We start from the raw sequence: 15,532 nt of genomic DNA on the forward strand, positions 1-15,532 counted from the left end.
TTTAATGTATATTAAAAAATATTGTACATCATTATGTATATATTTTTATTTTATTACAGAAGTGATAACTTAAATTAATTAAATATATTAATTTATTTATATACAATACGATTAAATTTACAATTACCTAGAATTGTAAAAACAATTTATCATTGTTTTTTTACATTTACAACAAAAATGTACATGCGTGTCGCTTGAGAACATAAAAAGTGCTAAAAATGTTCTAGATGTGCAGGATATGCACAACTAGTACAAGAGCCCAAGAGAGGAAAAAGGCAATTATCTCATTCCAAGTTTTGAATACTTTAATGAAAGCTATGTATAATTAATAGTCAAAATTGATGAGTCTGCCAAGTATAAGTAGGGGTAATAAAAAATGGCGGCTGTTTCAAAGCGATAAAAAAAACTAATTTTTCATTCAGAGCTCTATGCCTTAAAAAGTAGGGACAACACAAGCAAACCTAAGAGAACGTCATTTAAAGAAGAGTAAATTTGCTAAAATATCTTAAAAAGTAGGAACAACCCAAGTAAACCTAAGAGAACGTCATTTAAAGAAGAGTAAATTTGCTAAAATATGAGCCCTAATAGAGTTATTTACGTTAAATAGAGATATAGCTTTTTAAAAAGCGAATATCATAAAAACTACTACCTCTACGAAGATAAGTGTCATAAACTACTTTATAGTAAGTTAAATTTCCTTTATTTTGAGTTTTGGGCAGACATATGTGCGTCTTATGGATCTAGAGATATATTTTTTGAAATATCCAACATTTTATACGAACAACTAGAAATTAACATTTTGAGAGTTTATTTTATCAAATATCATAAAAACTACTACTCCTACAAAGATAAACATAATTAACTATTTTGTAGTAAATTTAACTAGCTTTAATTTGATCGCTGGTAGACATCTGTACATCCAATGGTTTCTGAAATGAAGGTTTTCATAAATCAAACTTATTGTCCAAACAACTATAAATCAATTTAGTTTAGCAAATATCATGAAAACTACTATTCCTACGAAGGTAACACTTCTTTATAGTCCATTAAATTAGCTTTAATTTTAGTGCTAATAGACGTCTGTACGTCACATAGTTCCTGAGTTATAGATGTTTTTTTAAGGTTTTGAAACAGCCGCCATTTTTATTTCCCCTACCTATACTTGGCAGACTCATCAATTTTGACTTATTACGTATTATTATAAGTAATCAAAAATTGGGGTGAGATAACTGCCTTTTTTTTCTTCCCGGCTCTTGTACTAATTATTTTATACAGCTAATGTGGAAAAATACATTTATTTTTGTATTTTTTTCTTATTCTATTTTTCTTTTCTTTTTTTTTATACAATGTTATAATTGTACATTAATTTACATATCTATCTTACATTGCCGATTTGAGCGTGTGTGAATGATTTTTTAATGTAATAAAGTGATTTTTTAATTAAATAAAAAATTAATTTCTAAAAAAATAATAAAAAACTTTGGTAATATAAATTTAAAAAAGAAAATTAAATTAAGTACAATGTTGGGCTAGTGCCGCAAAGTATTTATCCATCCTCTGGATATATAATTTCCTAAAACAATCACACACCATTTTTACTATCAGCCTACCGTCACATTCTTCTTTCTATATTTTTTTTTTTTTTCGTTTTTTAGATTCTCATAGCTAAGAGCATTTGATTAAGGGTGGGCATTTGTACTTTCGTGTCTACAGTGCATTCTACCTAATTGACTTTGGTAGTCAAGTCGAGCGGAGCAGTCCTCCGCAAGATCATATCCTCGGAAGGTAGTTCATCGTCCACAGTGATGTCCTCGTCGGAGGACGAGTCTTCTGCTGCCGTCGAGCCGCTTGTCTTTAGCGAAAGATCGATGGGCGAATCGGGGGTAGGAGAGCGCTCTGTCCTGTTGAAGTTGTCATCGTAGCATCGTCCACCGAACATGTACCCTGGGTACAAACCGGCTGTGAGGGGAGGGAGGTACGCAGGGTGGGGAAACATGTATGGTATGTAATGGGGTACATCTTTGAAGAGCGGTCGATAATTATCTGAAGAATCTGACACTGAGTCTGGTGAGCTGATGCTTGGCGAGGTCGGCTTGTAGTCGTCGATGCCGAGGAGTAACAGTTCGTCCTTACTTCTGTTGATTGAGGCGATCTGCATCTGTAGCTTCTGTTCGGCTCCATCCTTCTGCTTCTGCTCTTGGAGGAGGCAGTGGATCTTGAACCAGTTAGATCTTCGGCCGTAGCGGGAGCCACTCTTGGACATGCCGACGAGGAGGCACTTCCTCAGACGGCAGGCCTTGCAGGAGGTCCGATTCTTCTTGTTGATGACACATTCCCCGTTGTTCTTGCACTCCGATATCGAGTTTAGGTTGTTGTACGAGCGTCCGAAGAATGACTAGAACAAAAAAACAAAAACAATTAACGACATTACTTTGCATGGAACTAAACTAGAATAATATCGTGAATTTTCTAATTTAAATTTAGCCAATTGGTTTTGATAAAAAAAAAAAAGTTTTATTAGTTATTATAGTTGTTAAATAAATATTTAACAGTACTCATTTAATTAGAAATAATTATTATTCACTTAGAGCGAATTATATTTATCACATTAAAAGTTTTTCTGTAATAGAATCTAATAATAAATATTATTATATATTAATAATATTTATCTAAATAAATCGAAAATTTTCTCTTTGTATGATGTTTAAAAATAAAAAAAATTCGATATCGTTTGCGCCTTAATAGATCTAGGTGGGTGTATGTTGACCGTAAAACCTTTGACACCGTTTTAAAGGTGCCTTAAGAGAGCGCAGTACGAGAGCGGAGAAGACAAGAAGAAAAAGAAACTGAGCAACTGAGTGGTACAAAGCACTAAATCAAGTCGGACTCGAGTTTGGGCAGCTATTATCATAAACAGGCGGAGCTACTAATGTTTCACCTCTCGTCGTGTCCACGGCTCTAATAATATATTTCCTTCAGTCTTGTAGAACATTAATAGGTACCTAATATTTCTTAATATGGCCCGGTGTTGAAAATATTAGCTTCTAATTAGGCTCGTTTGAGGGTGTTATTATTTATTGTATTAGATTCTCACTAATGATTAAATAACAAAAAAAAAAAAAATTGGGCGCCATTTATCTTGGGGGATTTGTGTTCTCAATAAAAATACTTTAGGTTTTTATTTATATACTTTTTGCTGTTATATGGAAAAGAGTAGAATGAATCATTTTTTAAATATGACAAAGTTGGTGAAAAATTTAATTAACTTTTTTATTATTCAGGTTAACTACCTTAAAGTGTTTCATGGTCATTTTTCAAGAGTCATTCATGTTCAAAGCAATATTTGTCTATTTAAATTTTTTCTCAATTTTCTACGTCATCATTTATTTAAATATTTATTCAATTTTTTTTCTTTTCTAAAATATTGCATGTTGTAAAGGCGATGTTATAAAAAGCTAAATGAATAATATTTTTCAAAAATATATTTTATTTTTAATTTGAAGAAGAATTTAACTAACTTTCATTTTACAAATAAATCTTTTCATGTTACCATAGTGGTTAAATATGCACTATTTTAACATTTTACTTAGCCAATATATGAGCTTTTCAGCTGATAGAATGACGTAATTCCAAATAATCGGTCAGTATTTTCAATATTAATTCTTTAATGATTTAGCAAATAATTTAATTCTTTAACAAGAAGCAAACTTTGTAGCTATACCAACTTAAACCACTAACCTGCGATAAGTTATGAAATGAAATATAATAAAAAAAAAACTATTTTGATGAATAATTAAAATTTTGTTCTTACTTTGCATCCTTCGCAAGTAAAAGCACCGAAGTGGAATCCTGCAGCGGGTTCACCACAAACTTTACACTGCTGATTCATCTGAAACACAATAAAATATAATGTATAAATATACAATAATAAAGTAACAGAAACAAAAGAGTCTGTAAGATATATGTTTAAAATATAGTCTCTTTTAATTTTTCAATTAAATTTTTTTTTATTACTAATATTGTAATTATGTGACCTCATTATAAATTTGCTTGGGTTATGAAACGGGCAAAGGAACTTGTCACAAGTTCAAACTACTGAAGAAGAAACACAGTCATAGTTTATGGAAATTCTCTTGCTCAACATGTCATCGAAGGATATATAATACTACCCATGTACACTGCAAGAGGACAGGATCGTAATAAATGCTTTATAATATACCTTATCATAGATTATTTTTATTCGAAGAGGTGGAAGAAATGTTCGAGAGATCTAGTCGAGATAAGCCTGATTAACATTTACATACAAGATCATGGGCCAAACCACGTTATGTCGCCTTCTGTTACTCACAGGCAAGTTTTTATAAGTGAATTTTGCATTTTATACATTCATGCATTACGTTTATTTATAAATATGTATTCGAATGTGATATAGTAATGCAATCATTATATTGATATCGAAATGATAAATATTAAGCAATTAATTTATAAATAAATCAGTTTATTAATTATTAAATAAGTTATTAGTATAATTGATAACAAGTGTAAAATAAGTAATTTAAGAATTTCAATAAGTTTTGTACTTATCATATTGACAAAGTAACATCCGGAAAATGTCTGAGAGAAATTTGTTCGACTTATGGTTACAGATTTAAAGCAACAACTAAATTTCTAATTTTGGTATTTTTTTAATTAGTGGCCTCCCATATTTAGTTAGGTCTTATACAGAATAGAAAGGATGTTATGATGCAATAATACCAAATATATCAAAATTTGCAGTTACGCCATTTGGGTTTGCATTGACTATCTATGCAATACAATTAGATTTTTCACAGATAAAAATATTACTGAAAACATATGTTTGTTCTCATTGAATTTTCTTTTTGGTTTATAAAACGTTTTATTGACGAAAGTAATACTTTTGTAAGCTTTTATTTATTTCATGTTTGTTGATAAATTTATATTTAATTGTTATACTTAGTTGTGTTATGGATATTTTAGGAAAATAAATGTAATTTTTGGATTCATTAACTATCAAGTAATAGATAATATTAATTAAAAAATTGCCATTGATGATCTTATTGTACCCTTTGAAGTATGTTATGAATTATGTTTGAAAATTGAATAATTTTTTATACACTAATAGGAAATTGATCTTCTTAGATAGCATAAAACAAAAATATTAACATTTAAAAAACTCACAAATATTACTCTCTTCAGACATCCAGCCATTTTTGAATATATTAAAAATAAGTTAATTAAATTTGAAACTTCATTGAAAACGGCTTCAATTGTGCTTTAAAAGTATCCCATAATTCTCACTAATTTTATCGGCCCTTAAAGCTTGGGTCTCATTAAGATTTACATTCACCCGCTACTAATAGTTCATCTAGTGTGGTATTAGACATCGGTGCTGTTCCTAGTTTTGAGTATCTTAAAAACACACTGTCAAACAAAAATTCGCCCATATAACAATAATTATTCATAAATTAAGAAGTAATTATGGCATAAAAAAAACTCGCCTAACCATATTGAACTGGTTCGATTCCTTTCGAAGATATATGAACTTTCTACAGTAAGAAGAAAAAAACTGACATGAGATTCTTTTGGAACCCGAATGACGGGTACCTCCCGAGTACTCTCGGGCTCGTCTTCCTACATTTAGGCCAGAGAGAGCTAAGGTTTATCAGTAAAGTGAAACTCCATTTTATACCAAAGAGAGATAAGATAGCGGAAAATCAACTGTGTCATCTATATTCCCTCTTGCACATCCACTGCCGTTCTACAGAATAATACACATTTCGTAAACCCTTATCTCTTTCCTGGTTGTCATAAGTCCCTATCTCGGAAACGTCGGTATCGTACCATCGGGTAATTGGTTGGATAAGTGGAGCTCTGATGTGAGATATTAATATTGTTAGTCGTAAATTTGTTTAAGATATGTAATTTTAATGTATTCATTTTTTACCAAAGTGAGATAAGAGTGCGTTATATTTTCTACTCCCCTTTTTGAAATATTAAAAAATTAAATTTCTTTCCAGTAAAATAAAATACAGTATTTTTTTTTGCCAGATGTGTCCATTACGAAAGTAAAGTGATATCAAGTATACTTCAGAGGTGTGATTACAAATCCGATCGTAACTGCTCTAGGAAATGAAAATTATTAGAAAATGTCTACTTTAGTAGTTTACGTATTACGAAATTACGTTTTAAGTAATTTCAAAAGGTGAGGCGCAAAAATCCAAAGGGAATGTGGTCAAATATTAAATCTTTTTTTAAACTACTCGTATAAAATTTGCACTTTAATGATCAAATCTGTGAGATTTACCATCGCTGTGTATGTAGGACAATCTTCTATGGCATCAATATAAGATTTGTTAAACCACTTATTAAACGAAATCGTAATTTATTAATTTTCCTATAGGATTGTGAATAAGAATACTTATAACATTACAGAGTATTTAGACATGCTATTTCGTATGAGAATTGATTAATGGTACTACAATTTCCAGTGTGATATCATCGGGGCAACCATTAATTATATTAGTCATTACTAAAAATACTTTTAATTTGTAAAACCTTATAATTATAAAGAGCTCACGTTTTGCTTATCTCATAAATATCTGATGTATTACATTTTATATACAAATGAGCCAATATTTCAAAACGTTCTGTAAAAAAAATTATTAGTAGCGTGAGTCAAGCCATATGACGACGTAGTCCGAGAACCCAATAGGAGAAAAAAAGAGGTTATTATACGGCAAGGATTTATTACTTTAATAAAATCTATATACCGATAAGCCATATAGTTAGGAGAAATAAAAAATAAAAAAATAGAACTGCTTACATTGAATAGTTGAGATACAGTTTATGAAACAGGAATATTTTTTCATTGTATTCCCAAAATTAAATTCACAAAATATTGATTTTTTCGGATTTGGAAAAAATGTTGCTGTTTGGAAAACTGTATTTCGGGAACTATTGAACGTAAACAGCTCATTTTCTTTGTTTTTAAAATACGTTCTATTATGTTTTTTTTAGTGCGGTAAGTGGTTCCGAATGCAAAAATATTGTTTGGAAACAGTTGTTATTTTTTATTTCCAACAACTACAGTTGGCATAGTCATCAATTTTTTACTCTTAATGGTATATCGTTTTCAATTAACTAATAAACAATTGGGGTGAAATATTTTTTTTTCCTTCAGGACTCTTGGCTATTAATAATGCTGAATCATAAAAATAGATAGATATATATTTATTGACCAATATTATTGACTATTGAAGAGGAATAAACGAAAGTGGAAGATTATTTATTGGCTACGGGCATTAGCCCAAGCGACAAATTCAGATAAGTGGACAGCCTCAATAAAACTAATGGACTCGGTTATATTGTTTTATTACTAGGCTATTTGTCTCTGTGTGGCAGTCTTTTAATTCCGTGTACCTACTTAACCGGTCGTGTTATTGCGATCGTATCTTAAAAGAGTCGTTTCGTAATCGACCTGGAGTACGCGACCCATCCCCTAGAATTGCGTAACTGAGGGATATTTAAGTTTACCATTAAACCATTTGCACTAACCTATGTTTCTTAAACCCAACGTTTTCACACTCATTCTTTGAATTTCCCTTTTGGTTCGTCTGATTTTCCCTCTTTGTTCCTTAACCAGGGCCTTAATATCTCCCCCGGTGCGATCATCACACAACTTTTACTTACATTTCTGCTTTGATTTGAAATTAATAATCACTATTTTCACAACTGATATATCTATATGTATCACTTTGGTGATTCTTTACCATACTAATTTTCAGAAAAGTTTTTAATAATATTTTACGTTACAAACTTTTAACATTATTCTTTTGCAAAAGTATGACAAAAATATACTAAACTAAATATACTAAACACTGTATGTACTAAAATTTACATTCTGTTGCTAAAAATTTGTTCAATGCTAAGTTTTTATAAAATCTATATTGATAATACTAACAATGTTTTGGTGGAGATAATCATCTTGCCAACGGAAAGGCTCAAATATAATCCAGGTAAAATTAAAAACCATTTAATAGGCTCAACACTCAAACTTTGAATTCATTTTCTTCTTATTTTAATTTTATTTCTTTTGTTGCTTTGGATTTAAATTATTAATGTATTGCAGCTAAGGATAATCGGTATTTTTAAGAATTATTTAAATTTATTCTAATAAATGTGGAGAACTATTCAATGTTATGAGAAGAGGACCTCGAAATGACCTGTTGTGAGCTTAAATATTCAAATTATTGTTTAGTAAAGTTATGCACTGTATTATAGTCTGAAGTCCTTAGTCATTATGCAACTTGCATACTTTCTTTATCTATGCAAATTTTTATGGGTATATATTTTTTTAATAAAAACAATTATATTTTAAATAACTGTGAAAATATTTATGTAACGGAATATCTGTCGATTATTCCTCGGAAATTACTGTATAAATACAATACACAATTTACTACCCAGGAAACTTATTACATTTATTGTACAAACTTAATTTGTCTCAGCATGTTATAAGAACACTAGAAGTAGGAATATTTTCATTTTATTATTACTTTATTTATTTTATTGAGTGAATAATTATTACATGAATAGAACTTTAAGAAGTGAAATTATCACTAAAAAATGCTGATCAAGTATGATAATCAGTTATATGAATTTTAAATTTCGTTGAATTTTCAGGATTTAGGCAGCTGGCACAAGATCACAGTCTTTTAAGAGGCAAATTGTGCTTTTCAATAAGTATATTTTAGAAATTTTTCAAAAAATCATTTCATATTTTGCGTTTTTCCAACTTATGACTATTTCATAGAGTATAATTTATGACTCGGCCAACCATAGTTTTAAGAAATAAGCTATAGCGACTGTTACGAAAAATTGATTTACATTTGAACCTTCATAACCTTGTAACCTAAGGGCCGCCCATAGCTCAGTGGTTAAGACACAGTCTTACCAATTTGATGTTTATTGGCGGTGCCGGTTCGAATCCGGCCGGGGGCGTCGACTTTTTTCATTGCGTGGCGGTCCCACAAAATGAAGAACTTTGACCCCCAATCATGGTTAGGCAGTATAGGACTCCAATGGGAGTCTTGGCCGAAAAAAAAAACAAAAAAAAAAAACAAACTTATAACTACTTGCAATACTAAAAAAAATAATAAAACATCATTTTAACTAGAGTCATTTTCTGAATAATGAGCCCTAATAACTAGAATGAATTTCAATAATTTAAAATTCGTTTTCTTTATAATTGTTTTTTTCTCCTGGAGTAGTGAGTTATATAAGTTCACTATTCCGAGAGAGGGAAGATACTGACCCAGATGTATCCAACCTCAGTATCTCGTACGGCTTTTGTTATTCGCCATAAACCGGCGGCTATAAGTGAACAGAGCAATTCGAGATAGGGGCAATCAATCTCAGAAGAGGGTCGGCTTTTTATGAAGGTGCCGTCCCGAGGAGTGGGCCGGTGTGAAAGAACGAATAAAACTGAAATAGGACGCACATGTCGGAGTAGAAGAAATGGTAAATAAGTATATCGCTGGACTAATGCAAAAGTCGCGTAACTCCAGTATTCTACATCCTCCTTGGGGGACAAAGAAAGATTTTACTATCGCTCTTAGATAAGGGAGGATTTTTTTATTCCTTAAGGAGGAGGCTAGAGAAAAAAGAAGAGTTGCATTCGACTTAAAAAAAGTATCATCGGCTATTTGACCGGCATCGTCTTCAATAATCTGAAGTCTGGATTTAATAAAAACTCAATACATGCGATACAAACGTTACCGTTTAAAAGCTGTTAAGCAATAGGAAAGTTATATTGTTTATCAAGTTTATAACAATGGCGTTCTTTTCAGGATTTAGATCAGAACCACTGGCTCAATCCAAAGAGATAGCCTTTTCCTCTGACTCAATAGATTGAGCGAACTCTTCCTCTTTTACAATACTCATCAAGTTTTCACTGAATAGCCATTATGCATTTACGCATCATCAATCAGTCAATAACTCTTTGAATTAGTTCATTGGCGGAGTACCCTTTTAAATATCTGAAACAATTTAAAGCTACGTGTCCTTTCTAGCACGTGTACATTAGTACAATACCCATCAGTTAACATGAAAAATCGAAAGTTAAGTTCATAAAGTACATACATTACATCATAAATGGAATGAATTAATAATTTCAAAAATTATTATAAACTTTTAGAATTTTGAGATTTTTTTTTCCATTGAGTCTGTAGTAAATATTTACAATTTATTAGGGACCTACCCTTATACTACTCACTTTTTTTTTTACAACTTATTACATTTAAAATATATTTTATTTATTGCTGAAAATATTCATGAAAAAAAAAACTTTTTAAAATAAAATTAAATACAGGGTTAACCTTATTTTGGCAACGTTTAAAGCAGAATATGTTGAGCTGGCTTATGATTCAAAGAACAGATTCTTGTTTGAATGAAGATATGAGTCAGTATGATAATGTATTCATAAGATACATTTATTTTTAGTTTTTAAGCTGTTTGAATTAATGTGTTCCATATAGGCAGGCGTATACTCAGATAGGTATTATGGTTTGAGATGTTTACACCACTTTCAATTATCGTTATTGAAACCAAGATCATCTTTAATGATCAGCAAGTTATTTATTAATACAGTTTATATAAAAATAAACACTATTAGGTAAAATAATAATTAATTAAGGCTTATATTTTTTTAAACGGGGAAAATAATATTGGTATTTTCTCTTGTATAAAGAATTATAAATCGAATAAGTATACGATAAGGTATAAAATAAATAATTCAATAAACGAAAATATTAATATTCAGTTTCAAAAATTAATCCCATAAGCTAACTTTGAATTTGAGTTATCAGATCTTGATATTGTGTTTCAAGCAGAACAAGAAAAATAAAATAATGAAGAAAAGAAAAATGGAAATTCGTTGAGTTGAATCGATTGGACAGTCATGTCCGTTCATAGGCTGTTCATGTTATTAGATCCTTGGAGATATTAAAAATTCTAATTTGAATTGTTATAGGAAAACCTTCTTAACGGTTGGATATAACCAGATTTCAATTTTTTCAAATATTTATACCTACGAAATGTCGAGAAAATGATTCTCCATAAATTTTATTTATGAAATGTCATTTGGATTATACCGGTACTCGGGAACTGGACTGTCCTGTTTTACATCCTCTAGATTGGAAGAAAGCTGGGAAGATGCAATTTCACGATTATATAATTCTTTTGAAAAATCACATACAAAAGATATAACTTCTGTGCTCTTGATACTATAAACACTAAAACATTTTATCCCTACAGGCTGTATCAGAATATTTCTATGTCTTTACGGCGCTATGTCTAATATGTTCCCGCTTGCGTTACGGTTATAGTCTATTACTGTCACCAGCAGCGATGATACCACCAAGTGGAAGGAGCCAATAAAACGATAACGGCGCGGAGAAATAGCTTTTTATGGCGGTTTGGCTATGTCGATGAATTTTATTCATCTTTAGCGCTTGAATTTGATAGTTTTTATTATAAGTTTACCTATATCCATTACATTCATTCATGCCATTAGTTTATTATGGGAAATAATAAAAATATATTTATTTTTATTAATAAATAAAATACTATTAATTATTCAAAATGATATAATGATTATTTATTGACAAAAAACAATCATCCATAACAGAAAAAAAAATTATTTTTTGTAGTGATATACTATATATATTACATTCTTTTAAGTAAAAATGGTTTTAGTAGAAACAATCCGAAAAAAAAATAATTGAAAGTTGCATTTTTTTTATATGTAGACGAGGGGTATAAAAAAAAATACTAGATATTAATAGGTTTATTTACCTATATTTTTTAAATGTACAAAAAATCAAAAGTCTCTAATATTTTCACTCACTGCATTGGTATTATGTTCTATACCTATGATAGAACCGCTATTAATTAAATTGAATATTATATTCGACAAAAAATCTATTATAATTATATATTTGGAATAGCACAAGCTTACGGGGTACTTTAAGTGCATGCAATTTGATTACTGAATAATAATAATTTATAACATATTTTAAAACCATCAACAACCGACAATATTTGAGTATAAGCAACAAAACACGTATTTATAGAATGTATTGAACAGTAAGAAGACAGCTCAGCGAGATCTATGGAAAAAAAAAATCGTTCGGCTTTTATGCAGTCATGCCGAAAAATATCCAAAATCGTGCAACAATACCTTCAAGCCCAAACCCCCTTCAAATCGTGTTTCTTTATTGCATCTTAAAGCGAATCAGTCGAACCTATTTTTGTGAAGGACGTTCTTGTTCTTTGATTTCCACCGCCGTTGGGTCAATACAGGTGGAAAACTAGGAAGTCAATGCCACTTTAATTGCCGTAGAATGAAAGATAATCCTTGTAATGTGTGCATTGTGTTTTCGAATATTTCAAATTAATGTGCATACATTTGTTAAAAAAGAAATTTACTAATCTAGATAGTAACCGTAAAAACAAAGTTTAACATTAAGCCAAATCCTAATCTTATTGCATATGCCTTGATTTATACATATTTACACGTAAATATATACTTAATTAGGTTCAAACCCTCATGTACTCCAATTAAGGTAGGCACACTCGTGTCCAGTGGGACTGAGTATGCATTTGAAAATATTTATTGCTTGGAATGGGCCGAGCCGGACACAAGCATGGTCTTGTCTTTAGGGCAGGAGGGCAGGAAAGGTGGGTTTCCCTAAAGTTAGAAGTTCGAAATTTAATTCGTGAATCTGTCCCTAAATAAAAATAAATTCTGTCAGTAGTTCTTCGGAATCTAGTATTTTGAGCGTCCGTTTTTCCCCTGTTGCCCATTTACAGTATTAGCATAGATGACATTGTGTTTTAAAACTAATATTACTTTAACTTTGGAAATGATTTAGGGATTTCGATTTTGATTTCTCTGCCGATGATTTTAAGTTGAGTAAATAGATTCTGTATAAATAGATTTATGGTAATAAAAATTGAATAAATCTTATCTAAAAATAAAATGTAATATATTTATATATATTTTTGTACGTAACTCTTTTAGTTATATTAATTAATAATATATTAATAAACTATCATTAACTAATATTATAAATATACTATTCATTTAAATAAATAATAATATTAAATAAATATTTATTGCCCTGAATAACAAAGTAAGATTAACTTGGTATATACATGACTATTATGGACTTTATTTGATTTTTCTTTTAAAGAAATTCATTGTTTTTATTACAATTTTTATTAAAATTTGAGTACATGTCAAATTTGACAGGGGCCCCAGAGAGATGAGGGTCGGTGACACAGGGCCTTGGGATCACCAGAGAGAGCTGTATTGCAGGGCCGGCCTTCACAGGGGGTAACCAACTAGCGCGGTTTCGACACCCTACGGGGCAGGATAGCTTTTCCTTCAATCTGGGAAAACTAACAATAAATTATACTAAATTATTTTGTCACACTTTATAACGTATGTTATTTAGAAGGAAATAAGCAAATCGAAAACTCTACTCATGTTAGAAACTTCTTGTTAAAGATCAGTCCGGTTTCCATTCAACATTTTTAGTTGAATTTCATTACCATGGTAAAATTAAAAAAAACAAAAAACTTTTTATATTAATTTTATTTATTATATTTAATTTTATGTTACGCTATTAGCTATTGTAATTCTTTTCTTTTTTGTTAAAGGTAATTAAAAGTATTTTGAATAATTATATAAGTACTCATAACACTCCTTTATTCATTTATGAACTTATAAATATACTTCGGAATAGAAAAAAAATATAATGACAAACATGATTCTATTTAATTTCACATATCTTAATTCGTATTAAATATTATTACTTTCTTGGATATTATTTTATAATATTTTTATTAATGTATCAAAGGTTCTTAGTAAGTTTTATAATCTAAAACGTTTTGAAAATATATATGAAAAAATTACTATAACTTATAAATGTCATAAAATAGACATAATGTGATGTGATGTGATGTATCATGAGGGATATTTCATCACCAGAAATATCAAATTCTATATCATTAAGTATATCGCTCAGATGATGTTGTGATGATGAGTATGGTTGCTTAATTGCCGAGAAAAAAATGGACCTTAAATACTTTTTTTAGTTTCTTTGCTTAAACGAACATTTTTTTAAACTACTATTTTTTTAAAAAAAAATTGAATTATTTATTTTTTAAACGGATTGTGGGCGTCTCCTTGCGTTTCATAGAAGCTATAATCCTGACAAAATACAGGATATTTTCTAGATCCTTAAAGATAGAGGATCATCGAGAAAGGAATGTCCTATCTGATGTCTTATATCCCACTATAAAGACCCGCTATAATTTAAGACAGGGCCTGAAAACAGCCGAGGCTTCATTAAGTAGAGCGATATAATTTATAAGACCCCATATAGTTCACATTATTTTATTTTTTATTTCTTGTCGCTATAAAATTCACCGGACGATCTGGTTCTTTTGAAATTTATGATCTCACATTAAAATATCTTCTTGTGACATACCGTACCGTCTTGTGTGTCCCACCCTCCACACAAAAGATATAAAATAGTATTCATGTTGATTCATATTTTTGTAAGATTAATAAAATTAAAGTCGATTTTTTAATTCAATATGAAAATAAAACATTGACAATTGCTTATTTAATTAAATTGATAGTGACACTTCTTTAAGAAATTGGAAGATCAAATACTGAAAAGTGTATGGTGACCATACATATAAAATGCTTTTAACCCTAAATTTCGATTATAAAAAAATTAACCCGGATTTATGTTTCATCGGTCATTCAAGAGTTTAAGTAGGAGATTATTCAAAATTAACAACAGGGAAGCAATTTATCTGCAATTTCATAATAATTTATAACATGATCATATGTGACGAAAATGTTTCGACACTTGATGATGGTCTTCACTTTATAGTTTATAACTTCCATTATCACTTACAACTTTTTTTTATGTGGCGTAGTGATTATTCGACAATAAATCTTTAAGCCAGTGTTTTGAACATGACTTGCTGAATTTCGCAAAGGTAATTGTGGTTATTACTTTCTCGGATATAGGAATATTGGCAGTAAAAACCAAAACCAAGGCTGTTAGGATTTGTTTATGGAACTCCTTCATAATCCTTATTACGAGATTGTATTGGTCTCGTCTGTTGAAATTATTGTCGCACCATTGTTTACTGATTGAAATTGAATTCTAAAGTTTATGGATTGTTATTCTTGAAAGCTTTTAGTAATTGTTTGTAAAGAACTCGTTAGTTAAAACAGTCACTAAGGAGGCATCAACTATGCACGGACTGTAGGTTTTACGTTTGGTTTAATAGCTGCCATCCGAACTACTAATTCTGAAAGAGTCTGTCAAGCCAAGTCACAGAAAGAAACTCGTATGTTTGGGCGCCGAAAATTTATAATTCGAAATTCGTAGTGTACCAGTGTGTGTATATATATACTTTTATATAT

General features: G+C 30.1%; 1 protein-coding gene across 1 annotated transcript in view; it reads right to left on the reverse strand.

Moving 5' to 3' along the window:
• Positions 1-1,201: 1,201 nt before the first annotated feature.
• Positions 1,202-15,532, reverse strand: part of LOC106678630 (probable nuclear hormone receptor HR3) — a 32,537-nt gene continuing 18,206 nt past the window's right edge. The window contains exons 2-3 of the mRNA XM_014417256.2: positions 3,812-3,889; positions 1,202-2,395 (exon numbers count right to left, since the gene is read on the reverse strand). Coding sequence (XP_014272742.1) covers positions 1,724-2,395; positions 3,812-3,889 — 750 coding nt within the window. The 3' untranslated portion in view covers positions 1,202-1,723. The remainder of the gene's footprint in view (positions 2,396-3,811; positions 3,890-15,532) is intronic.

The sequence above is a fragment of the Halyomorpha halys genome, unplaced genomic scaffold, assembly GCF_000696795.3.
Source record: "Halyomorpha halys isolate HHAL.00 unplaced genomic scaffold, Hhal_1.1 Scaffold151.1, whole genome shotgun sequence".
Lineage (NCBI taxonomy): Eukaryota > Metazoa > Arthropoda > Insecta > Hemiptera > Pentatomidae > Halyomorpha > Halyomorpha halys.